This window comes from Hypomesus nipponensis, chromosome 17 (assembly GCF_054491055.1).
Source record: "Hypomesus nipponensis isolate SF chromosome 17, ASM5449105v1, whole genome shotgun sequence".
Taxonomy (NCBI): Eukaryota; Metazoa; Chordata; class Actinopteri; order Osmeriformes; family Osmeridae; genus Hypomesus; species Hypomesus nipponensis.
The window spans coordinates 5392983-5419948 of record NC_140377.1 but is presented as its reverse complement, the minus strand read 5'-3'; the positions used below and the strand labels follow the sequence as shown (position 1 = coordinate 5419948).

General features: G+C 42.0%; 1 protein-coding gene across 4 annotated transcripts; it reads left to right on the top strand.

The window, feature by feature from the left end:
* The first annotated feature begins 1680 nt into the window (after nt 1–1680).
* Nucleotides 1681–20052, top strand: axin1 (axin 1). 4 transcript variants are annotated; one of them, XR_014731806.1, is made up of 12 exons: nt 1681–2018; nt 3631–4605; nt 9628–9768; nt 10915–11011; nt 12341–12478; nt 14279–14814; nt 14919–15083; nt 15420–15668; nt 15901–16008; nt 17383–17532; nt 17654–18714; nt 19949–20052. XR_014731806.1 is itself a non-coding variant. In XM_084678117.1 (11 exons), the coding sequence occupies exons 2-11, from the start codon at nt 3710–3712 to the stop codon at nt 17778–17780; spliced, it is 2604 nt and encodes an 867-aa protein (XP_084534243.1). In that variant the 5' UTR covers nt 1681–2018; nt 3631–3709; the 3' UTR covers nt 17781–20052. The 4 variants fall into 4 exon arrangements, 3 of the variants coding, with proteins under 3 accessions (XP_084534243.1, XP_084534242.1, XP_084534244.1); XM_084678117.1 differs by having other exon boundaries at nt 14922–15083; nt 17654–20052; XM_084678116.1 differs by having other exon boundaries at nt 17654–20052.
* Nucleotides 20053–26966: the final 6914 nt, after the last annotated feature.

Sequence of the window (26966 nt, the reverse complement as noted above, 5' to 3'; positions counted from 1 at the left end):
GGTATCATTCAGTTGTACTACAAATAATGCTCTCATTACTGACACTTCATTCCTCCAATGACCTTGCGATGGAAACCTCAGCAAGTGGATGTGTTGTTGGAGAAGACCTATCCAGGCCCCAATGGAATAACTTCTCATTGAAGGTAAAAGCATATTATTAATCATGGCTTCATAGTGTTCTTATTTTAGAAGACAGGGAATTGTTTAATATCATGTCAAGACTTAAAAATTGCACTCCCAAATGGAAGAAATCTAAAACACAGTGGCCTTAAGTTTAATTTCAAAAGTAGGCTTTCCTAAATCAGAAATAAATCAGACAAAATGAAACAATGAAACAAAGAAGTAGTTCAAATTTAGCCGAAGACAATGAATCTTTTCACCCTCTGCAATAACTGCATAAGATATGCATTCAAAGGAATGCTGCACATTCATGGCATAATGCAGGTGGTTCAGGTTTGCAAAATAACATGGCAGCTGGTTCTTGTTGTCAGAACTTCAATGCCATTAGAAGGTCTACAGTATGCAAAGATCATGGGTGAAAGATCGTATGGTTAATATGAACAACGCTTGCAGAATAATGTGTTTTATTGCAGATAACATGCACTTCTGCTGTCTCTGAGAAGGGACAAGCTTGTGACTGACAAGACTGACATTTAATTTGGCAAGAAAAATGCGACTGTGATTTACTGAGTTAATAAAGGGGATGATGTCATGCTAATTTATTCAAATAATATGGCTGTAGGCCAATTAGAAATGAAAGATGATTTATGAATAACCAATTACATAAAACTTTCATTAGTCAGTTGAGTATGATTCATTAAGTTTTGAGGCAGGTACGTTTATACGCACAGACCTATGTTCTTTTTGAGTGATCGAATCTCATAAAATAATCAAGTCTGTTCTACATTCCAGTTGCCTTTTATCTCTGTACAGCAAACACCCTGATTGTTTGCAGGTGTGAAATATAGAGGAGGTCTAGAACATTCAAAGAAACATTCAAAAATGTCTCTTATCTCTTTTCCCATACATATTCCAGTCCAGATATATGTCCATGCATCTTTCATATTTCTTTTTAGACAAGCTATATGGATGAATGGGGTACAGCAAACTGAACAGCAGCTTGATTCATTCAACATTATCTTAGCAAGATTCTGTGTGGTGAGGAGAATAAAAAATGGATCTGTATATCTAAAAGCTGCGAGAAGACAGCCAGTGGCCAATAGTTGCCATAAACGCCGGACCTAGCCAATCCAATCATTTCCTGTAGTGTTATCAAAATGTGATATGCAAATTGCCTGCATTCCTTTTTGTGGAGTCTGTTCACCAACTGTGTCCCACACCAATCCCTGGATCAAATGCTGTTAGGCGTGCTGTAGGATGTTCCAATGTTTTTGTTTTAATGTTTTACCAGCATCAAGAATGGTAGGCTACAGAAAACATTTCCCAAATTACTATTATTCATCGTAAAAACAAATATGTTATTTTTTACTGTACTCAAATCTTAATTATGATGATACATTTTCTCAATCAAGCCACGGCTCTGTACTCATGCTATCATACGAATAGATAATAGCCACTGTCCATTGATATCAGACGGCAGGGGAATTCGACTTGTTTGTAACGGAAACATATCGTCTGGCCACATAGGCGTACGTCACTTTTAATGAGACAATATGTTGGTCAAAGCTTCTATCAGGGAGGGTGATTAGTCAAAACTGTTTTCTACTCTGATGAAATTTTGAAAATGATCTTTGTAGAAATATAGCCTAACCTACCCACTCCCCATTCATTTTTTCTCGAGGCGTCAGTGTTTTTTCTGAACGCGCGTGGCGCTGTATATCCTCTGTTCCGCAAAGCTACACAGACTGGAGTGAGAGACAGCCATGGAAAGGTGGAGAGCGGACTGTTTTCTTTGTTATTTTTAAACTCTTTCTATTCGCATCAATGACACGATTCTTAGTGAGCTGTGCACGCCACAATTTCCGATGCACTCGAAAACGGCAAGTAGGTGTTCACAGGTAAGATATAGACCACTTTTTTTCCTGCTCAAGGAATGGGATTGCGGTAGCTGGAGATATGTGCCATCGCTTTGCTGTAAGGGAGTCTATGCTGTATGTGGGATCGCGTTCTCTAACCACCACTTAGTGTTTTTCAATTGCGAAAATGTTTGGCTTGTCGGTTGTCAGTGTGAGTGAATATTCATTAGCGTACACGTGCAAAATATAGCAGGTGAATAGTGTTGCAAAGTTGTGTACTTGTCGGTTGGCTGCGGAAGGGCCTGGCAGTGTGTACGGAGTTTGTTTCTGCCTCCCCTCCCCCACAAGCTTCTGCTGCTGTGCTGCTCATACTCAGAGGCCAAGACATGAATGCAATGAATGTGGGGCTCACTTCAAAGCGTTAGGGAGGGTAGAAAAGGGGTATAGTAATACGTTCGTAATACCGTTGTAGCGACATAGTAACGGTTTAACGGTAAATAGATCAATAGAATATCACAAATCGGTGTATTATTAAAACAAGATGTGCTTGATCGTGTTTGAATCTCATTTTAGGGCATTTCAGTACTTTTTGGTGTACTCTTTAGGATCAGGAAAATCTTTGTTTAAATAATGATTTATTTCCATCACAGTATGAACTTCACCTTACTATTTTGTAATTGGAAGTGTCTCCAGGACAAATTAGATTGGTCTAGCAAGTAGTCACGTGGTTGGTACTGTGACAGTAAGTTTATTAAGTTGGCCTCTTGTAATAAAACACTTGCTATACAACAGTAGGTTATCGATTAGGTTAAAGTTTTAAATCTGACTTGCAATCTAGGTATAGTATCAGTTTAGGCCATTAGTCACAGAGTTGTCGAAGTTTGACTTGTCATGTTATCACATTATCATGTTTTATGATTCTGCTGTGAAAGTATGAAAGGTAACCCACCAGAGAAGTGCTTTAGATCCATTATCTGTTCCTAGTAACAGTAGATGAGGTTAGATTATTTTCGGTGTTGCTGGTTTTCTGCAGCTAGGCAGAAAGTGTACAAGCCTCTGTCATAGTTCTCTGATGCCCTGCTCAGCAGGGGCAAAAATATTTGACTCAAGGTCGTCCAGTGATATGATCAGTCAGGGTGCCCAGCCCTCACCACAGCAGCAGTCGTCACAGTCATGGCAGATTGTGCTCTGCCGGCACCCCGCAGTGCTTCTTTTAACCTTGAGAACTGTCTGCCCTTGGATGACTGCTTCATGCACAGTCAGCTGCAGCAAAAGCATTTTGCAAAGATTTGGGTCTTGTCCTTTACGTGCTTAAGACGCTCCAACGTTTGAAAGTTAAGAAAAGTTGACACACGCCTCTCCTTACAGGAAAAGCCAAAACGATGGGTTTAACAGGCAGTTCTGTATTTTATAAAATTGACTTCATTCATATGTATGTAGGTCAGACACCTAACAAGACACCTTCTCTGATGATGAAGCAGACTTTGTGATGTGGAGAGGTAGATGTAGAATATGTGAAGGACTGTGTTCACTTTTTTCTGAAAGCGTCAATTTTATTCAGGGCCTCAACATGTTATTTTTGTATTTAAATGAGTTGTGTACTTTTCAATCATAGCTTGTACACTGATCGTGTTTTCTTTCTTTCTCCTTACAGGACAAACTCTTTCATAGTGGCATAAATAAAGGCCAGGATCTTATTGTTTTGTGGAGTGGGCAGTGTTGGGACGGGGTGTATGGACGCTGTGAATATGAGCTTGAGCGACAAGGGGGGTTACCTGGTGGACCTGGGAGGCAGTTTCACTGAGGATGCCCCCAGACCCCCGGTCCCTGGGGAAGAGGGAGAGCTGGTGTCCAGCGATGGACGCCAATACAGCCACATCTTCTGCTCCTCCAAGAATGAGAGCCTCAAGAGTGAGGCCTCTACGGCAACCCCCAGGCGCCCTGACCAGGATCTGGGCTATGAGCCAGAGGGCAGCGCCTCCCCCACACCTCCCTACCTGAAGTGGGCCGAGTCTCTTCATTCCCTCCTGGATGACCAGGACGGGATCCACCTTTTTAGAACATTTCTCAAGCAAGAAGAGTGTGCCGACATGTTGGACTTCTGGTTCGCCTGCAGCGGCTTCCGCAAGCTCGAGGCCAACGAGGGTCACGAGGAGAAGAAGCTAAAACTGGCAAAAGCCATTTATAAAAAGTACATTCTGGACAGCAATGGAATAGTGTCCAGACAGATCAAACCAGCAACTAAGAGCTTCATCAAAGCCTGTGTGATGAAGCTTCACATCGATCCAGCCATGTTTGACCAGGCTCAGACTGAGATCCAGACTATGATGGAGGAGAACACCTACCCTTTGTTCCTGAAGTCAGACATCTATTTGGAATACACCAGGACTGGGGGAGAGAGCCCTAAGTTGTACAGTGACCAAAGCTCAGTTTCTGGCAATGGGAAGGTTCTACCAGGGTATCTGCCAACATTGAATGAGGATGAAGAGTGGACATGTGACCAGGACCCGGAGGAGCAGGCCGAGTGTGATCCCACCCCTAGCAACAGGCTCACTCAGAAGCTGCTCCTGGAGACCGCTCCTGTGCGTGTTGCCAGCAGCAAGAGATTCCAGGACGGTCACGAGTACAGGTAAATCCACCCAGCCATCTACCCCCCCCCCCCCCCTGTCTGTTCTAGCCCCATAACTACCCGGCTTCTCTGTGCTGAATTAGAAATAAACTTTTGCCCACCCCCCACCGCACCCCTTCTGTGCGAGTGCTACCTGAAGTTGGAGATGAAAAGAGGTTTAGCACAGCGGACAGCTTAAGATGAGAGGAATGCCGTGTAGGCAGAGACTCCTAAGTACCTGTGACTGTGATGGTAAGGTACTGGCAGGGGTCGGAGGAGCGCCTTTGCTGCCTGTTAAAAGGTTGAGGCAGAAGCTCTTTGTGGTCCCTGTGCAGGTGTCCTGTGAATGGCAGGCTTTTCTAGTAGAAGAAAGAGTTTTTTTCTCCCCTCAGAGAAGCTCAACATGATTTTTCTCTTTCGACTGAGGGAAAAAGGAAAACCGCAGAAGACAGTAGAAGGAAGCATTCCCCATCTGATGGAATGGACTAAGATCTCAACTAAAGAAAGCACTATGAGACGTCTTAAATTTGAAACCTCAAACTTGATCTTCATCAGAATTCACACACACACACACTGCTGTGTATACAGTATACGCACTAAGGTATTCTATCTGCACTGCAGCATGTCTTCCATTTTTATCAACAGTTGTATGAGGATACTAATGTGTTCTGTCCGTTCAATTCCAATCAGTTTTTCACAGCTTCACGTTCTTCCCAATGAGCAGAATGGGATTTTGAGATGTGGCTGCTTAAAACTCAAATCCTTGCCCTTTTGGAACTGAAGCTGTCCATCTGGGATTTTAGCCTTTTCTGTTAAGTGATTAACATGCTATTCTGTATCCGTCTGTGTATATGAACTGAAGTCTGTAAATATGAATTTATGAAAATATACCTAATTCATGAGATAATTGAATTCAATGCTGCTATTCCCAAATTGTGGTGAATTGAGGGCACATTTTGTAGATGTGGATTTTCTTGGTGTTGAATGGATGTAGAGACTTTGGCAAGACAATTTATTTTACACTGGGAGATACGTAATTGGTAGGGGTGCTTGACTTTTGTGGATTTGTTGTACCATCTGGAAAGATAGCGTTTTAGACTCAGTTTTGCATGGCAAACATTGTGGGAGTGATCATTTCTTCACATTCAGAAGAAATATTTGCATCATTGAGTCTGGTATATGTTGTCGCGCTGGACTGGGTCAAAAACGTGTCAGTTCAGAAATATGTAAGAATACGTTAATGTTGTGTAGTTTTTATATTTTAGGACACCCTGTTCACTATTGGCAAACACTGGTGCAGAGATAGCTGATTGCAGAATTCTATCCCTAGAAGGTGACCCATTTTTCTTTCACAGTCTTAGAAAACCCTTGACATATTGGAGATGCAGTAATAAAATGACTATGAAAGAGAAGCTGCTCGAACACGGTTTGTGGTTACAGGGTTTATAAAACAGTGACTTGAAGTATCTGGTTTACAAGCCATTTACCGTTTTTGCTTCTCCCTTTGGCTGCACTTGAGACAGTTGTTGCTTGAGGTAAGACTGTTTTTGTTTGATGGGGCTATCTTATTGTAGTGCTCAGGTTATACAATCATCACTGCAGAGTCCAGTAACATGATTTGGCCGTGGCTTATCCTACCTCAGGCCTACTTCTTGCACTGAAGACTTTTTGTGATAGCAGAAAACAAAACAAAACCCCTCTGCTCCACCCTACTTGCACACTGAATAGCCCCTGGACAATATTGAATATAATTACCCAGAACTTACTAAGAGCTAACATGGATGTTTTCAAATGATTATTTTAGTAGATTTCACTATTTGGCTGGAATTACAAAGAGACACTTCATTTTTAAATAGCCTTTTAGCATCACCCTTTGGGTTCTGTAAAACTAAATTTTACATCAGTCATATGTCTGCTAATGTCTTCAAAGAGGGGATTACAAACAAGGCACAACGATGGATCAAACAAATTCTTGAAGAATATTTTTCCCTCTTGTATTTTGAAGAACAACAATGTGATTATATTCAGCTTTCAGAAATTCCTTTGTTGTCATCAATTGAAGTCATGTTTCTTTTCAAATCACACCGTGTTTAGTTTTCAAATGTGAATAGAATTATTTCGACAACAATCATTTTGACTTCAGTCAGGTACCTTGGCACTGTTCTCTCTATCAGGCCTATAGATTGTCCACTAATGGATTTTTTTGTGGGGATTTTCTGGTTTAAAGAATGTTCTCTTCTGGCGCTTGCAAAGTGTAATGTGCCGGCCTGGCTCGTTCCCTCCACCTGTGTTCCTGTTTATGAGCAAGCCTTTGAGACATCAATCACAGATCATCCAGAGGCGGCTGTAGTCTGATGTAAAAGTGAAGCAAAGGAGTTTGGAGCCATTCTTTCGGTGGAAACAAATTCACTCATCAGTGCTGCAGCTATACAGCTCATCAAAGTAGAATGCATGCATTGAACTTTTCATACATGAAGTGCTTGCTTGTTGAAAACTTCAATCTTTACCCTAGACTAAACTATAGGACAGGCTGGATTATATTGATGTGCAGGTTAAGGTTTAAGGGCTTCTTTTCAAAGAAGAGTATTTGTTGCCATGCAGGTAAATGGCCTTTGCGATATCAACTTTTAAGTAATAAGTAACTTTTTAAGTAAGGATTTGCCACATAGGCCTACTAGTTTTCCATAATCAAATGAATGTAGTGAGTGTATGAAACATCATACTCCTTTATGACAAAATATGACCCATTTATAGCTGTGCATTTATGTTACATGAAATGGAGCAGAAGACGATACTGCTGGTTACTCATCTCTATGTTGATCTGAAAGCATCTTTCCCCAGGCTCCCTCCCTTCTGTGTGTCTCTGTGATTTCGAGAACGTTCTGATGCCTGCTGCTGAGGTCTGAATCATTAGATGATTCTGGATGGCTCGAGTACAGGGAATTATCATCAGAAGATGAAGTAATCTGAGGACTGCCTCTTTCCAGCTCCCTCTCTGCCGTGGGTTTACAAGCTTACCAACAGATGCCACACTTTCAGAGGAATGTCCAAGGCTCAGGTAGCAAGGAGTCTGCTGTTTCCCCTATTGTGCCTTTGAGAGAAGGGTTTGGGAAATCTACAGACAGGCAGGCGGGCCGTCGGGGAGTTCCTAGGTCAAAGGGGAAGCTGGGTTTAAAGAGGACTTCCTGCTTGGCGCGTGCTCCCTGCTGTGTTCTTCAGCAGCTTGATGCAGCTTCCATGTCAGCTTCTCTTCACATGTTTAAGGAATTTCTTACATTAAACATTATGTGCATGTTCACTCGTGATAAACGGTATGGGCTGGGTAGCTGCCGGTAGCTGTATGTTGATATAGCCGAGGATTTGTGTGGGTGATATGTATGAATGGACTTTCTTTAAGTCATCAGTGGAACTTGTTTTTGTTGCATTTATCTCAAAAGATGAAGCTAAACCCCTAAATCCTCAGCCATTTTCTTTTGTTGCAATATGTTAAGCATACAGTTGTCTAGATTTCAGATGGATGTAAGCTACTGTAAAAAGAGCAGATAACAACATATTTTCAATACTTTGTACATTACAAACCAGTCTATTTCTGATGTTCTGGTATCTAATCTCTTTCAGCTTTAGTAAGCTAAGGGCAGATGTCAAGCATTTTCACCATGGATAATTTAATTCCCTAGAAGACTAGATAGATTATGTAATGGCATGGTTGCAATATCCATGAATAGAGCAAGCTATACTCCAGACTCCAACTCCAGAGTGATATTAAACTCCTAATCTGTTATGGAGTGATAAATGCTGGGATGGCTTAGGCATTAGGGGTGTTGGAGAGGACAGGCTGCTGTACATAGATATCCACGCTACAAATGCAGTGTTGAGCATAAAGTGAAGTGTTTTTCTTGTTGGCTGCCTGTGTTTGATGAATAGCTGTTTTTCAAATAACGATTGTTTTATTTAACGTTTGTGTAGTTTGTCACAGATGGCACAGATTTTCTTCAGACAAAGCTTTACAAAAATTATCCAATGGATTTTTGAATCTAAATCCAGCCAAACAGGAAGTGAGGTCATGTTGTAGCAACTCTTTGACGCATCGACACCAACCTTGTTATGTTGTTTCATTTGGCCACTAGGGCGATGCTGCAATAAGCAAAAAATTGTTTTGGCTATTAACTTGTTTTGCCTTATAAAAGTGATAATTTTATATGGAGAATGCGTAGTTATATGTCTCTGGCAATATTCTTTTTTCTGCCCTGCTGGACCGCTAGGCCCCTCATTACTGCCTGGCAACCATGATTTAATTTAGATAACCCAATATTTAAGATATCCCTTTAGATTGGCTTTTCATGTACAATGCCTATTCCTGGCCTTGTCTTATGTGTGTAACATCTAAAACACCTTTTTTGGAAACTAACCTCCTGTCTTCTCTTGAAAAAAAGCCAAAGTCATTTATAGAGTCAAAGTTTAAATGATATCATCATTGCCGTAGAACACGGATGACAAGTTTTAGTTAGTACACTTGGAGGTACCCACTTCCTATTCAGGGAGAGAACTCATCGTGAGCACTTCAGGGAGCCTCAGTTTAAAGATGGAAGAAAACAGAGGCCTTCCAAGATCTATAATTCATGTGCAGGGAACAGTTTGAGGAGTGTGTTGAGGGAGGTTGAGAATGATGGGAGCTGCATCGATGCACCGGATTAAGAATTAATTATGCCTCCCTACCTATCCATAGACATCCCTCTAAAGGATGGCCAGTAGGATCCTTCGGGTGTTTGATGGGAACTGGGATGTTTTTATGTATGCATTTTCACAGGGCTGCACAGTCAGCATTTTCGTTTTCTTTGTATCTGAATTGTATACACTATGCACACTCCCAATACATTTGTCATGATTGAGAACATTTTAACTGTTGTTAAAATGACATGGTGTCAATTAAATCCGTCACTCAGTCGGAGGGCTTACTGTGCTCCATCAATGATAGTATTTCTTACATAACGACATGCATATTTTCAGTAGTTGTAATGGCTTTTGTCTATCCTTCGTTCCTAGACATGCCCCCTGGCGGGAGCCTGTCAACCCATACTACGTCAACACTGGCTATGCCATGGCCCCTGCTACCAGCGCCAACGACAGCGAGCAGCAGAGCATGTCTAGCGATGCAGACACTCTCTCCCTCACCGACAGCAGTGTGTATGTATCCTGACTATCTCCTCCCCCCCACACACACACACACACACACCACAAAACAAAACTGAAGTGTTTTCCAACGACCTGGTGATCTCTTGTGTTGATGCCACCCCCAATTGTCAAGGAAATAAAAATTAGCGTATGTTTATGACTATACCATTACTATAAACAGTGCAACATCAGAATGGTGCCATGATACGGACAAATTCCAACCGTGGTTCTTCAGCATAAAACAAAGACATTCTTCAGAATCATTTTCAGATAATGGAGGTAGGGAAATGGGCGCAGTACGAGAGCTGGTTATTGTCAGCTGAGCTCAGCTTCTGTAGAATCCACCTGGTCTCAGTGTAAAAGCTGCTGCGTCCAAATTAGTCCATTCCCCTGCTCTCCCTGCGCCAGGAACAAATCTCTGCTCCTCCGAGTCCAACTGTCAGCTCATTAGCCACACCAATGAAAGCTTCTAAATGTCATTACTTATGGTAATTATGGATCTTTAAACAGGGAGTTATGAGAAGGCTGTATAGTAAGAGATGTAAGAACACGGACATTTACCCCAAGTTAAAGAGTGTTTCTCCCAAATTGAAAGACGACAGGGACGCTATTCACCATTATTGGGGGAAAAGATTCTTGTCAAAAGCTAACCAGAGGATTGGAAAAAAAGTAGTCGTGTGACACAAGCTGTTTGTTTGCTTTATTAGGCCTTTTGCTGTCTTTGAACTAGAACGTGTTGGCAGAAATAAAACAAGAGCTCTCCAAGTTCGGAGATTGCACTGGGGAATCGTGTTTAAGAAACATCAAAGACCGCACGGCAGGACAAAAAACATGTGTTTGAAGCAGGATAGATTAGAGGCCATTATCTGCTATTTGCTCCCGAGCTCCTGGCACAGGAGAGAGCAGCACTGCAGGGCCACCACCACTTGGGATTAAACACATTCATAGCAATGGTGTCAATGTGCAAATTCTCACTGGCAGCCTCCAAACGGGAACAGAGAGAAGAGGACAAGAGGCTGGATCCTCCTGCGTTGTGTTCCGCCCCCCCTACCCCTCCTTCCGTTGATCATAACCTTACATTTACAGGAGGTGCGTTGGAGCCTAAAATGGTTTTACATTATTGTGCATGGGTCCTTATGGATTATGTTTGTGTTGCAGAGATGGGGTCCCACCGTACAGATATCGTAAGCAGCACAGACGGGAGATGCACGAAAGTGCCAAAGCAAACGGCCGAGTGCCTCTACCTCATATTCCTGTAAGTCAGCCTTCGTTTTTTTTTCTTCCCTCCTTTAATGTATTTCCTACATATTCTCATCCCCCATCCTTGTTGTACCATCTCCTCTCTTCCTCTGCTGTGAAAGAGCTGCATTTGTAATCCCTGCTGCGTCTCTGGGCCTGTGATGATGTGTGTGTGTGTGAATAGCTGATGGTGTGTGTGTGTATAGTATATGGGTGAAGAGCTGTGGGTGTGCACGCGCGCGTGTGTGTGTGTGTTTTCTGCCTATCCGCTGACAGATGCCCTCCTCAGTTGTGTGTGTTGAAGCCCAGCAGACACGAGTGATCCTCCCTGTGATGGACGGCCCCATGCCTCCCTCTGCTGCTCTCTGTCTGCAGGAGAAATCCAGCCCTAATTGGGCCTTAGAGTCAAGAGTGAAATTAAAACTGTGCACTTTTCCTCACATTAGGATGCATACATGGAATGTGTGTAGAGTTCCATCAGGGTCTAGGGTTTTCCCGTGACTAGGAATACCAGGATCTTCTGGTATCAGAAGGTGTTTTATACCTATTACATTATACGTTTTAAAGGAAGTGTTGCACACTTCCTTGAGTGTGTTTGGTGTCTATCTTATGCATAGTCTATGTCTCGTTCAGTTAACACAGAGCGAGAGTGAGCCGGCCATCCTTGTACATCCATAACACATAGGCAAGGCCACTCAGTTGAATCTGGTACTGCAGCATGCAGACGTTTTGTGTGAGAGTCAGGGGAAAGTGGAGCACTTGGAATGGATAAGACTGGAGAAAGGGTAGATTATCTTGTATAACAGTACTGCACCTTGAGTGTTTCTCTGAGAACAGATTCTTCCCTGTCTTTGTCAGAATACTATATTAACGTAGCTCTCGGGCTGTACTGGGAATAGCAGCTCAAAACTGAATATAACATTGAGGCCCTTTGATCTAAATTTACTGCACTGAATGCCACCATTTCAACATGCACGAAAAGTCAACTTTTTTTATATGACTCCATGTTAGCTCAGTGAACTCAGTGCCCACTGCACCTTTGCACCTTTTCTTTTTTAAATGGTTACCTTACCTCATACAACGTGACCAAGCTACAAACACAGACGTGAAGGTGAAAGTCAACCATATACAACCTGACGTTTAAGGTTATCATTCCGGCATTGGTTCAAAGTGATCTTGTAAGCTCTTTATTAGCGTTGGCGTGCTAAACTCTGTCCTTGATAAGATATGAACTGCTGTACCACTTTCGACATTACATAATTCATTCAACTGGTTTACAGGGAATGGGTTTTGCAGACGTAGCAACTGGTAACATTTAATGTGAATCGTATGTTTCTACTCCCAGCGCACGAACCGGATGCCAAAGGATATTCATGTGGAGCCAGAGAAGTTTGCAGCAGAGCTCATCAGCAAACTGGAGGGCGTACTGAGGGAGAGAGAGGCCCAGGAGAAGCTGGAGGAGAAGCTGAAGAGAGTACGACTGGTGAGCCCAGAACACAGACATCTCACCTCATGCCCTCACCAAGCGCAACATATCCTGCATCGTATCAGTATGTCGGGAGTCAGGTGGCTGAGCGGTTAGGGAATCGGGCTAGTAATCAGAAGGTCGCCGGATTGATTCCCCGCCTTGCCAAATGACGTTGTGTCCTTGGGCAAAGCACTTCACCCTACTTGTCTTGGGGGCAATGTCCCTGTACTTACTGTAAGTCGCTCTGGATAAGAGCGTCTGCTAAATGTATCGTGTCGTTGGTGATCTGTTGGTCACAGTCTTTCGATGCATTTAAGATATCCAGTCTACCAGGAAATGGAATGGGGCTCATTATATTTCATGGGAGGGGAAATCGACCATTATGGAGAGAACTCTATCACAGGGCTATCAAGGATCTGGCTCCGTTTGAAACTTCTTTGTTTCCAGCATCAGATGGTACACCTGCAGACGGAGGCGCTTGTGAGGCTGGCGCAGTGTAATGACTTTGTTTGATGTCAGTTGGAGCGTGAAGAAATGCCTGTATGCTCTGAAAATGGATTCTCTTTCAGTACACAAAGCCAGGTGTTAAGTCTCAAGGCAGATCATTTACATAGTTTGGCCCCTCCGTCAGAGAAGCTGCCATAATTCCACTTATTAAAAACTGGGGAGAAGAGAGGAGAGACACTGTCTATGAGCTGATATTACTCTCTCTCCCACAGCCATATACAGTTATTGTGCTATAATGACGACCTCTTTATGACGAAACTACCTTTGTTCCCTCAGAGATATTTATTACACAAAGCAAACAAAAGGTAGGTGAAAATGAAAAGAAGTTAAAGCGCTCAATTTAAGCTCTCGACAGCCCTACTTCAACAATAACGGTGTCTGTAACAGAGACAACACAGTCATTTCTGCTCTCCTAGCTACACTTAATGTGAATGAGTCTTAACATCGGGTGAATCCCACTTCAGGTATATTGTTTTACAGCCACGGTTCTTTCTGTGAAAGTTTGAGAGAATTCGTCACTTTCATTAGCAGGTGCCTTTTAGCAAGAGGGTCTGGTACAGTCCTCTCTTTTGGTCATTGGGAGTATCATGTCTGCACAGCTGCTCATAGAAGGAGAAAAACAGGCCAATATCAGCATGCCCCTGGCCCTCATCAAAACGTCTGAGCTCTTGTGCTGGAATCCTCAACCTGGGGGAGCATCAAAGGATTTGTACATAAATTGCCCACTGTTTTTTTGCCAAGGTTTTCTGTGTTGAAATACCATCAAAGCATTGGGACAGTGTGGGGCATTGGTTATCATGGATGATTTGTAGGTTGGGAGAGAAGGTGTGGTTGGTTCAACACAATAGTCCATTTTAGCAGAAAGAGACCTTATGGAATGTGGGTTTGATGATATTCACAGCTTAGAACCTTAGTATCTTGGAACCCAAAATGGAGGGTTCTGTGGAACCCTATATGAAGTTGTGCTGACTGATTTTGGGCACATTGATAGCTTTGAATCAGAGAAGTTTCCTTTGCCGTAAAACACACATTTAAGCACAAGACTGTCATCTGCTGGTCAAACTGAGGCGATGTCACATCACTGTGTACTTTGACATGACTTCAGCTCGCAATTAAAACGTGTCAAAAATTATTATAAAATGCTGCATCAGTTTCTGTCAAAGAGCGTGCTCAGCAATTTAAACGGAATTGTTCTGCCAGTTGACAAAATTAGGGCAGCACTGTTGTTTGAGTGACTAGAACCATGCATCTTGCAGCATCTTTTCCTCAATGATCACGTTTTTGTTTTTCCTTGTTTCCTTTTTCCAGGAGGAAGAAGGGGATGATGCTGACGTTTCCACAGCAACATCATTGTTCAGTCACAGACTGCCTCCTGGTGCTCATCCCCAGCACTACAACTCCCGCTACGCTGACATCAGCTACAACGGCCTCCTGAGAGACGCTCACGAGGAGAACCCAGAGAGCATCCTGGACGACCACGTCCAGCGTGTCATGAAGACGCCCGGCTGTCAGTCCCCAGGCACGGGACGCCACTCCCCCAAGTCCCGCTCGCCCGAGGGAGGCAAGGGGCCTGGTGTTGCGATGCCACTGCCCCCGGGCCCTGCCAAACACCTCTCCCGGCAGGGGCCCAAGGGGGACAACAGCCACTTGTACCACCACAAACACGTTCACCACATCCACCATCCGGCGGGAGGGAAGCCCAAAGAGCAGGTGGAGGCTGAGGCAGCCATGAGGGTGCAGCACGGTAGCTTCCCCTGGGGCATGGAGCAGCACCACTACGGGCCCAAGTCTCGCAACTACGCCGATGGCATGAGCCCCAACCCCATGGAGCCCATGGCTAACAGGTATGTGGAACACCGGCAGGCCCGGCATGTGTATGCCATGAATACTTTGACCTGTTCTTCACAATGAGCCTTGGGTGCTTTTTCTTTTCGCCTCATGTCTTCAGTAGCAAAGGTTGCACTCTGTCGAAAAGGCCCTTCAAGAAAGGGGAGGAGGCGCGACCCTATGAGATGCCGGTGCCTCCGGACGATGTGGAGAGGAACCAGAAGATCCTCCTGTGGATGATGGAGGGAGAGAAGGAGGCTGTCCGTCACAAGAAGAGCCCCTATGGGTGAGGAAAGATTCCATGCCGGACATTTTGACCCAACCCGAACACAAGGGACATGTGCATCCAGGTCCATCAGTTTAGTCAGGGGAGGCAGGTGGCTGAGCGGTTAGGAGGGGTTAGGGTTATTAATCCAAAGGTTGCTGGTTCGATTCTCGTCCGTGCCAAATGACGTTGTATCCATGGGCAAGACACTTCACCCTACTTGCCTCGGGGGGGGGGATGTCCCTGTACTTACTGTAAGTCGCTCTGGATAAGAGCGTCTGCTAAATGAAGTCTGAGAGGAAACCAGCCAATGTGTCTTCTTTCCCTTTGGGTCACACTTACCTTTTTGTTTCTCAGGAGCATCACAGGGTCGAAGAAGGCCCCAAGCCACGAGGCGTCTCGGCCCAGCTCAGTGGAGAGACCTGGGGCAGTGCACCCGTGGGTCAGCGCCCAGCTCCGCAACAACGTGCAGCCCTCCCACCCCTTCATCCAGGACCCCACCATGCCCCCCAACCCAGCCCCCAACCCCCTCACCCAGCTGGAGGAGGCTCGCAGGCGGCTTGAGGAGGAGAAAAAGAAATCCGGCACCTTACAGACAAAGCAGAGGTAAGACAACCTTGCCGGGCAGCGGCTAGATGTTTTCCTGTTTCTATGTCAATGTTTTTTTAACAGTATCATAGGAAGGCAGCCAAATGTGGCCTCCTTGGTGGTGCACGTATCTGGTAATTGAATCGTTGGGTGGGGTGTCGTGCGGGGGGATTAGCGTGTATGGTGGGCAGCCTGCGTGGCCCAGCAACCAGTGTGTGTCTAACCCTCCGGGGGTGGTTGGGTCCCCCAGGTATGTGATGGAGGTGATCCAGAGGGGTCGCGCTGCCGTCAGGCCCGCTCTGTTCCCACCCCTCAGCGCGGTGCCTGCCGTGTCCGACACGGAGCTCTCCGAGCCCGAGTAGGTTCCTCGTGTGAGCCCAGTCCCTCCACCCCCCCCTCCATCCCCTAGGTCACAGCACCCCCATCTCACCCCATGTCCACCACCCCGGCAGTGTATCCACTGCTCTTGTGTCTGCACGGCCTTGTTGGTCCATGTGTGTGTGTGTGTGTTCTGTCGAGTCATGCATCCATGCATTAGAAACCCAGAAAATAGGCTATTTCGTGCTGCCTTGGACTCAATCAATCCTGTTTGATTGCTTTCACTAATACCCTTTGTCCTGTTATTGGTAGTACTATCCTGTATCCCAAACGTGTTTCGGTTTGCTGTCTTTTATGTGGGACTGAAGATTACTGTTAGAGTTCTGTGTGTGTGTGTGTGTGTGCGTGCGTGTGACATTAGAGAGATGTGATGACTCCTACTTACCTCCACTTGTCTCTTATCAGCGACAGACAGTAATCCATGACAGGTTGAGTGGAGGTGGAGGACCGGATAGGAGGAGACTGGCAAGTTAAAACCTTGAGAATCAGTCAGTCAGGGATGTGGAGCTGATGATGAATGATACTTAGCTTCTGAATGGGAGTTAATGGGCGACACTTGGAATGATAAGGACTGAAACATTGGACAAAGAGTGAAGGATGCGTTTGGTCGGCCTTTTGGTATGTCTTTGTTTGGCAGCAAGACATGGTGTTGTTGCATGTAGAGCAGGGAGAGCTTTGATGTTTACTGGAGCCATAGTTTCTTTGATATCCTGTAAGCTGTTCTTCCGGCTGTATAGTGATGGAAGAGGACAGTTAGAGATGGAAGAGGACAGGAGAGCTCCAGTGAAGAGTAGATGAAAGGCTGTCTTCCTGGTATTGCCACTAGGCACACTGCTCCAACAGACTCTCTTGGCCTGGGGCTGGGTACTTGGAAGGTACTTGGATCACTGCTGCCCGCAACCTTCTGGCTACTTTGACTAGAAACATTATAATCTCATGGAACTGCTTTTGGCCGTACGTTTCAGCTAGCTAGTTAGTGGATAAAACATTGCCTATATGTTTTTTTACGACATTTACTTTCAGTCAAAATAGACGCTGTTGCCTTTTGATATGCGTTAATGAAAGGCGTTACGTTTGCATTGGCAGTCTATAGACTCAACAGGATAGACTGACTAGACAGGTACTTTTACGCAGAGATGGAGAGGAACTTTAATTGTTTTCGTTTCTGTTACAGAAGGAAATTGTGAGTCGGAATATTTGGGGGTCATACAGTTCAGAGATTTCATTTCACTGACCATATGTTTTGGTATACTCAATGTAATCTCACTCACCTGGTGAAAACGTCTAGCCATACTCTTTTACTGACACCAAATGTCATAAATTCATTAACAGCCCTTGTATTGATCTGTTTCAGACACAAGGCCACTAAGAAGCTGCCCTGTGAGAACATCACGGTGGCCTACTACTTCTGCGGAGAACCTATTCCGTACAGGACATCTGTCAAAGGGAGGATTGTCACACTGGGCCAGTTCAAGGAGCTGCTGACTAAGAAAGGGAGCTACAGGTATTCTTGCCTTTACATTTCAACAATCGCGTAAACATTTTAAGAACACCACATTCCAATCCATAATGTCCATCAACTAACATCTGTCGTCCCCCCCCCACTCCAACTTGTCTAACTTTAGGTATTATTTCAAGAAGGTAAGCGATGAGTTTGACTGTGGGGTGGTGTTTGAAGAGGTACGTGAAGATGACGCAATCCTGCCCATCTTTGAAGAGAAGATCATTGGGAAAGTAGAAAAAATTGATTGACACTAAAGGTTGAAGAGGAAGGCGTTCAAGCGGATGGACTGATAAGCTGCTGGATGGAAACAGAGGTGTTAGAGTGGAGAGGCAAGTGGCAGGAAAGGCATGGCACCAGATAAGTGGAGCTCCAGGTGAAAGTGGATGAGAAGAGGAAGGGCTTGTTGTAGTCAGACTGTGGGAGGCTATTGATTCTGTTCAGCCCCACTGAGTAGGAAAGGCATTGGACTAAACCAGGAAGACGATGTTCTCTCCTTCAGTGTCCAGAGTGTAATGTAGCATTGTCAAATTAGAGTAGAAGAAAAAGTACTATGAATCTGCTTACTAAAGCTGCATATTTTTGATATGACGTATCAGAAGGTATCCTTTCTAATGTAACCATGCTTGTAATTTTTATATGTACTGGTACCAGATATGTACAGATTGTCTGTTTTAAAACATAACAAGAAAGTTTTATATCTATTTAAATATTTAAAAGCTATCTGTTTGACCTTAAAGCAGGGGCACTGTTCAAATTTGACATGATCAAGATTTTTTAAAGGGCTGTTTTTTAAAGTATTTTAAAGCCCTCATGGGGAACTACAAAGCCCATGTTAAACCAAGTGCTTTTAATCTTAACACTCAATCTACTAGAGCTCTTGTCATGTGGTATTCTGTCATAATGCCCCTTCTACTGGATTGGGTATCAGTGTCAATAGTAACATCAAAACAATCTCATAAGATGTCCTTATCTGACGAAGCCTTTGTGTCTTTTACTTTCCTTACTTATTAGCTCTGTAAGTGGTGCTGATGTTTTACTCCCAGTGGTGTTTAATGTTACCCCTACTACTTCTAGACATTGTCCACGGAAGGCCATTCTCACAGACAGTACTCAGTAGCATACTGCAACAGGCAAAGCCAGTAGATTTGATCAGAAGTGCCAACAGTTCAAATGTGTGGGCAGGTGAGGACTTAAATCTTTTATTGATTTTCTCTGTAATGAAAGGGTCAGTACGTGGGTTTATTTACACGCTGTAAAGCTAAATAGAGTATTGATCCTGTGATTGGTGCAGTCACATGCTCTGGGGATGCTGTTGGATCACCCAGTGTCACTGAACAATAACACCACAACCCTAATGTTTACACCCACTTGCTTCCATCACAAACGGAACTGAATTACTACTTCTAGCCTTCCATAGCTTACTATAGCTATAATTGGTGCCTGGCAGGAACGAATTGTTAAAAAAAAAATATATATATATATATATCAGTATGAAATGATCTACGTTTTGCGAGGTCACACTACACCAAAGAGAACTGTAGGAACAAGTTATCATGTCCGTCATTCTTGGAGTCTTTTATTTACCCTTCCACACGCATGCGTCTTTTCATCGATGGATGTATTAGTATTTGATCTCTTAGCTTCCAAATCCTTGTGTGAAAGCGGGAGCTCTTGCACAGAATCTCAGAATGTCGGGAATGTTAGAGAATGGTGCTGGAGTCAGTGCATGGAGGAAAGTGCTAATCACCTTTGTTCCTAGGAGGATGAGGACTAGTAGGCATTATAAGGACCTTTTAATCAGAGTGCTGTATTGTTGGGTATTGTGTCACATATATACCCTGTGTAAGGAAGATATCCTTTCTGAGGTGCTGGTTTTTGTATTTATTTAGATGGATATTTTTTAAAGCCTGTATAAAGTTAACATATCTAGTGCATTACCCTCTGTTGCACCCGTTAAAGAAGTGAATAACCATATTTTGTTATGTTTTTATAATAATGGGATATTGACTCTATCCGCAACAATATTGGTACTTCATGGTCCGTGACTATAACTATAATGTAAAGTTTGATTATCTGTAGAATGATGATTAATATAAAATATTTTCATTTGTTTCAAATGGAGGACATCAACTCTTAAATGATTCTTGCTGTGAAAGCCCCAAAGTGAACTTTCCCCACTTAAGATCAATGAAATGTATATAATACACATCACAGAGTGCCTTTATATCCATCCTCCACTGTCTACCATGTGATTTTTAAATATCTGACATTCAAGCATTTATGTTTTTGGTTAGTCTCTGATTAAGAACATTTTGGTTTAAGTGTTTTCCAGTCATATCACTTTGGATAAGCCTTTTCCATGTAAATATGTACAATTTTAAATGTCTTCAACCAGCAATTCTTTTTGAACTTTCAGTACCCTGGACCCATGTCTTTGTGGTGACCCGTGCTGTTATCATTTAAAGGTACTTGGACAATAAATTCATGTAATAAACCAGAGCTGGAGCACTATGCGTCGTATTTTTTTCGTATTCCTAAATCAGCATTTGGCAAACATGTGTCCTAATAATCTTAGAACCATTTCTTAATTACTGATTCTTTTAATCTGATAAAGCAATTTTACAGTATACTAATACTAGTTTTAGTCTATTAATGACTATAGCTAAGTTAACCAGTTTGAAGAAAAAATTTGACACATCCTGTTCCAAGAAATAAGCTGTTTCACCAGCTCAGACAGAAGATGGCAGCCTAATCTACAGATGGTGTAGAGTGTAACATATACATACATAGTGTACACCATGATATAGCAAATGAAAGAAAGTGAGATATTTAGAGGGAAAAAAAATGGTATGGAAAATGTGTACAGTTTCATACTAGCATGGAATTAATGTTCTTAGAAGGGCAGGATAAAGCCTCCATTATTGATTGTTCTGATCTGTGGAAGAATCGTGAGTACAGCACACTTATGATTCACTGTTGAAAGCAACATTTGGTGTTGAATAATTGATAAGGCCCCAGCAATGTGTGCTGTGGTGACACATCATTAACTTTTTGTCAGATTATTTTACAAATATAATTTGATGTAGACTTGAGAGAATGCTCTTCGACCTAATGCAATGACAGAAAAATAACAATATCTCAAAATCTGGCATGGCATCATATTTAATCATATCTGTTTATCTGGTTTAGCTAATATTTAAAAATATGTGAAACCAAACATTCCATCGACATCGATTAACATTTCATTGGACATTACTTGACTATCACTGTTGATGATGTGTTTGCCATTTTCATGTTCCACCATCACACTTCATATCCATCTACCAGCTCTGTCAGTTCTGGATATAGCACCTTAAGTAGGAAGACAAGGAAGACAACTTAACTGTCATTTGGGGCAGGTAGTTTATGTTTAAGGCCTGGTCTAAGGCAGATTTAAGACATGCTTGAACTATAACAGAAGTCTATATAGGAGTCAGATGGCTGAGCGGTGAGGGAGTCGGGCTAGTAATCAGAAGGTTGCCAGATCGATGCCGTGCTAAATGATGTTGTGTCCTCGGGCAAGGTACTTCACCCTACTTGCCTCGGGGGGAACGTCCCTGTACTTTCTGTAAGTCGTTCTGGATGAGAGCGTCTGCTAAATGACTAAATGTAAATAACAACACTGCCTAGAATGCTGTGTAGCTTATTCATTCCCTTTCATCCAAACCTTTTGTAGCTTCTACTCTCTCAGCCCATAGGCTCTCACATTGCACTTGTAATTAAATCTGGAACACGGTGTTGGACTCCATTTAAAGAACCAAGCAGCCTAATTGAAAAGGGAAGATCATTAGCATGTTCTCCAGCTGAGTCTAAAACAAGCGAGAAGGATCCAATCAAAAGAAATAGACATTCATTAGCGGATGGCACAGCTAGCTCCAAGATAAATATATATACAAAACAACCTCGCGCTCCATCTCCATAGAATTCAATCGAACCACTACAGATATGAGCATGTAGACTGTGCTAATTAAATAAGGCCTAGTGCAATTCCTACTCCTGAGAGAAACAATGTTACTAGCTTTGCCTGGCCATCCTGTTAGCTTTCTCTCACATGGGTGTTAATAGTTTTTGGACCATGCTGTGTTATCCATTGCCAAAAACAGCAGACAAATAAATAAAGGATGTTGCCCAGAGAACACAATAATATGTAACACAGAAGTACATCCAGGAGTCCCACCATTGAAACAACAGGATATTGTTTGCGGTTTTTCTAGCTTTTATGCTTTGAGGCTGCCACGCATTTTCATCACAAGGTTGTGGAGGCTATGAATAGATTTGATCAACGTGAATGTTTCTTTGCTGTAGCTTTCTCACCTGTGTTAATATAAAACAACGTACTGTATGCTTGGGTGTGGGTGCATACATGGAAGAGGGTGTGGAGACGTATTGGAAGATGTCCTTGAAAACATGAGCATCCATATTCAACAGTATTTGTGTGTTGGATTGCAATGTGTTAAATAGAACTGACCCTGAGAACCTTGTTTTCATGGTGATTGAATCAAAACATGATGATTTTCTCACCTCTTTTTGCTCAGGTTTCAAGACATAGTGAAAGTAATTACTATTTACTGCATATTTGGGTAATTAGGCAAATGTTTTGGTAAACACACATTGGGCATTTCAGTCTAGAATTTCATACATCCATTATAGTAATAATGGCTATACTGTAGTGTAACTACTGTTTGTTCCTATTTACAAGTCAACAGAACCATGCGGATGTTACGCCTGGGATTGCAAACACTAATGGATCATTAATTACTGAAAAAAATAGCTGGTAATGATGACCTGAAAAGTGTTCCCAAAAAAGTGTTTACATGTAATTGACTTGTGTGAAGAATGTATTTTACTATGTAAATAGGTGTCTGAAGGACTAGAGTTAAAGGGTATAACATATATGTTGCTCAATAAAACAATACAATGAGAATGTAAAAGAACAGGAAAACAAACAACAATGAAAGCATGCTTATTACAAGGAGATATTTCTCAATTGTTTGGACAATATTAACCTGAAATAACCCATGTAACTAATGAGTTTGAGCTTGCATTGTTCGTGAGTGATCTGTCACCAAATATTAGTTATGGTCCTGTTTTGGTTGAGGATACAACTAATTTTCTCAAATTAGGCACAGAAAAGTACTCCTCGATCCGTTTGCTCTCAGATAATGATTCAGGAGACTTATCATTTAGAGTTGTTAGTAGGGACTTACTTTTGAAGTAAAAAAGGTCACAAGTAGCTCCATGAGAAATGATCTGACTTCAGATCTTGCTAGCAAGTTGTCAGGTCCTAAACAAAACTCCCCATTGTGACACCTCCTTCCCTTGATCCCTCTTGGTATGAGTGGTCCGTCAGCATCGCTACAGCTAATTTGCTAAAGCTTTTTTTTGCTTTCATTCAGCCTTGAATGTACCTCAGGTGTTAGTGTTCTCCTGTGGTAGAGACATACATTCAAGTTGCCACATCTGAGCCTTGTAAGTAGGTTTTGTTCACTCGTATGACTAATCCCTTTACAATATGACTTACCACTTTTCCTTGTACGCAGCCTTGAGGTTTGTGCCCTCGGTATATTAGTGTCCTACTGTGGAGGAGAGAAACATCTAGTGCACTTGTGCAATGAATTTCATTTTATTACTGTATGTGCTCCTAAAGTATGTGCTTTTTCAACGTTTGCGAAAATAACAATGACATAACATGCACAAAGTGTCGTACACTTAATCTCTGTCTCAGGCAAGACGCTTCCCACTGATCCAAAGATCTGGACAGAGAGTAATCAAAGACCCTGAATACGAACTGTGCTATAACAAAGAAGTTTAGATTCTAAGAACATCTTGCAATCAAGCTGACTTGGAACCAGATTTTCTTTTGTTGCAAACAAAATGAATAGTTAAGTATCATTAAAAAAAAAGAAAGAAAAAAAAAATGCTTCACCTTTATCCTCACTTTCTCTGAATGTAACCTTGATTTCAATGGCTTGCATGTTTCTAATTACAGCTGTTGTAGTGGTAGAAGGTGGAATTTATGGAAAATGGAATGTGTGGGCAGGGATTGTATCGTGTACTGAGAGCCCAGCCCTGAGCTGGAATTTCTAATAAATAGCTATAATGTGCATCGAGTCTCCAATATGAAACGGATGAAAAGGACTTATGACATGCAGCAATACTGTTGCTGTATTAGTGGTCTTCAGGTGATATAAGTAAAAATGTATGAATTAGTAGTTGGGTTAGCATGTACGTGTGTATGTGCGTGCGTGCTTCTTCATTATAATGTATTGTACTTCAGGACATTCCCCATGGGGATAAGTCCTGCCTACCTACCGACCGACCCACCTAATATAATGTTCTGAACATAACTGCCTCAAAGAACTATGAGGGATATTTATGCTGATCATTCATTTTCTGATTGTGAATAACAATAAATTGTGTAATTTTCAGCCAAAGGTATTGTGTTTCATAGTGTTTAATGCATAGTTACACACTGAGTTTGACCTCAGCTGACCGCTAATCAGAATATGAATATAAATCCTAGGTTTATACAGCCTGTTCATCACCCCACTCTGGTCCCAGTGTTCTAGTATGGGGTGTCAGCCAATCATGTTTCGAGTATGACGCATGAGGGTTCTGGAGGCATGAAAGATGTGTTCTATAACTGTTGAATCATCAATGCCTCAAACCATGTTCAACCATGTTTTAGCTTGAAAACTGCAGCCGTTAATACTGATGGGGACAGTCCATTTCAGACCACAGACACACATCTCTTTCCCACTTTAGGTCAGACCCACATCGTATCATTTTGCAGTGGATGAAGTGGATGAAAAAAAATCCTGATTCAAGGGTGAAATCAATGAGGGTAGTTGGTTGAATATTGTGCATACTGTGTCGTAGTGTGGTTTCTAAATGTTTTGGTGTCTAGGTTAGGAGATCCCAGTCCTATAGACTGTGACATGTCATCTAGTCTAAATTTAAAAAGTAATCAACCTGTCCAATCAGCATTGCTGGCCCTGTTTATTAGAGTAAAGACAACAATACTAGTCCAGATGATAGAAAGCACAATTACATTTACGGCTCACATATTTTTCACTACAACTCTCTAGGTTTCGTACTCATGAAAACACTTTGTTTTAGCCTAGAGCTCATGCCACTAAATAAATAAACCCTTTGCTTTTTATTTGTTTGGTGGTTGTTGCTGCATACCTAAAGACACTGGATATTTTGTCAGGCTACTTCAGTCATTGATGGTAGCCATGTTTCTAAAGATACTAGACAGAATCATTTTTTTCAAACTACATTAACAAAGTGCAGCACACATTACCAGCATGGACTAATTGCTTGCTTTGGGATTTTGCTTGATGTGCAGCTTTTAAAACGAAACGGTTTTGAGCATGACTCAACTGGAACATGATTAAACCTCTCACCATGTTGAAACACTTTTGACTAATTATGTCCTGTTCATGCATGGAGTTGGTTCAGGTTAGTAGACGGTTGGTAGGTCTGTAATATCCATGACATAGAATTATATCTGGGAGAAATCTATGCCAAGTTAAATTAATTAATCAGCATCTCCTTCAAAATGCAGTAAGACCCAACAATGTATGCAAATTCAATCTCTGCTCTGCACTCACATTCCAGAGATGCAAGGGTCTCTGGGGCAATCGCTGTCTTGTACTGTTCTCATTGATATTCTGCACCATGAGGTTCTAAAGCAGAAGGAAGTAACATCATCTTAAATCAATCTGCTGAGAACAGCATGTTTATCAGGTCAAATATATTCAAATTTGAATGATTTTATGTGTGGAATATGTAGGGAACACAACATGGTTGTTTCTATTGACCAGGTCAGATGTTGAGAGTATACAATGTCTGATAGCAAGGGAAACATGAGTTGGTAGGAGGAGGCCAGAGGAGGTTGAAGGATGAGGTGGGAGGAGAAGGAGGAGGAGGTTGAAGGATGAGGTGGGAGGAGAAGGAGGAGGAGGTTGAAGGATGAGGTGGGAGGAGAAGGAGGAGGAGGTTGAAGGATGAGGTAAGAGGAGAAGGAGGAGGAAGGAAGAGTAAAGTGTATCACAATGGTTATTTTTTGCTTTTTAGAGATGTTTGTAAAGTACCGCGGTTTAACCAAAGCCTAGATAACCCATTTCATTTTAATTTTCAAATACGTTCAAAATGTATCTTTACTTTGTTGATTGCTTCTTTGAATGAAATGTCAGATGACAAAGACACAGTGCTCATGGGAGAAATTGATTAACACGTACAATGGAGAAAATCAATGATGTGGGTGTACTGTATTGACCCAGTAGCGTGGAATAAATTATCATTCTCTATTGAAGAGTGTGGCAGACTAAGGTATAAACTATATCGCACCATAGATAAGACTATAGCTGTGGTAATATGATGAACAGGGTGATTAGTATTTAATTGAAGCACTTTAATCGAAGCACTTCTTTGCATTGTAAGTGAATCCTACACTGTGCATGATAATGACTGCTCTCTTCCCTGAATATCTGGAGTGGTCCTTTCAATGTTTAAGTATCAAACATTATTAGCGTACACTCTGCAGCTAGAAATGTCAGACAGTTCAGATGAATATGCTCTTAGTAAGTAATCGATTCATATATTGATAATTTTTCATAAATGTTAAAGATGCAACATATAATATGTTTGTTACATTTTTCTTCATGCATATCAAGATTAAATTGAATATCTCTTTACCATGTTATCCTGATGACATTTATTCTGCATGAGTTCTCGTCATGGACCATACCTTGAAAGTTGGCCATAAAGATACACCAAGGAACATACAGTAGATGTTAGTGGATTTTATTGCAGTACCCACCATGATTCAAAGGAATGTGTCATTTAACAACGTTTTAATTAGATGTTTTGAATGTATTTGTATGCACATACAGTATTGAAATACTTTTGACTAATATAGTAATCAAGTGCCAAATTTAATCACATATGTACACCAAAAATATGATTTATATAAGTTCAAATCCATTATATATAGACATACCGTTACAAAAGAATAACATACTATTACAAAGAACACCTCATGACAAAATTGCAGACAGTGCTAGACAGTATAAAGGAGTATTATTTCCCAATATTGGCTAAATAATTTTGCAGGAGAACAGTTCTTCTGAATCTAGTTAATAATAAATAGCATATTAATGAGGTAGCACACATCTTATATCGGGCACTAGATAGGGAAAGTATTTGAGAGAACAAACAAGTAAACCAAAGCAATAAATTATAACAATGCTTGTAGTATTTATAGTACAACATCAACACAATTCTAAAATGTACCCATTACTCTTCTTCCTATCACAAACAGATTTTAAATGTACTTAATTATTTAATATACAAAGAAATGCATGCAAGTATACGCAAATTCTAAAGTA

Coding starts and splice junctions, on each gene's coding strand:
- axin1 (XM_084678116.1), top strand. CDS start 3,710: ATGGACGCTGTGAATATGAGCTTGAGCGACAAGGGGGGTTACCTGGTG. Junction 12,479..14,278: donor AGCTGAAGAGAGTACGACTG/GTGAGCCCAGAA, acceptor TCCTTTTTCCAG/GAGGAAGAAGGGGATGATGC. Junction 16,009..17,382: donor ACGGAGCTCTCCGAGCCCGA/GTAGGTTCCTCG, acceptor GATCTGTTTCAG/ACACAAGGCCACTAAGAAGC.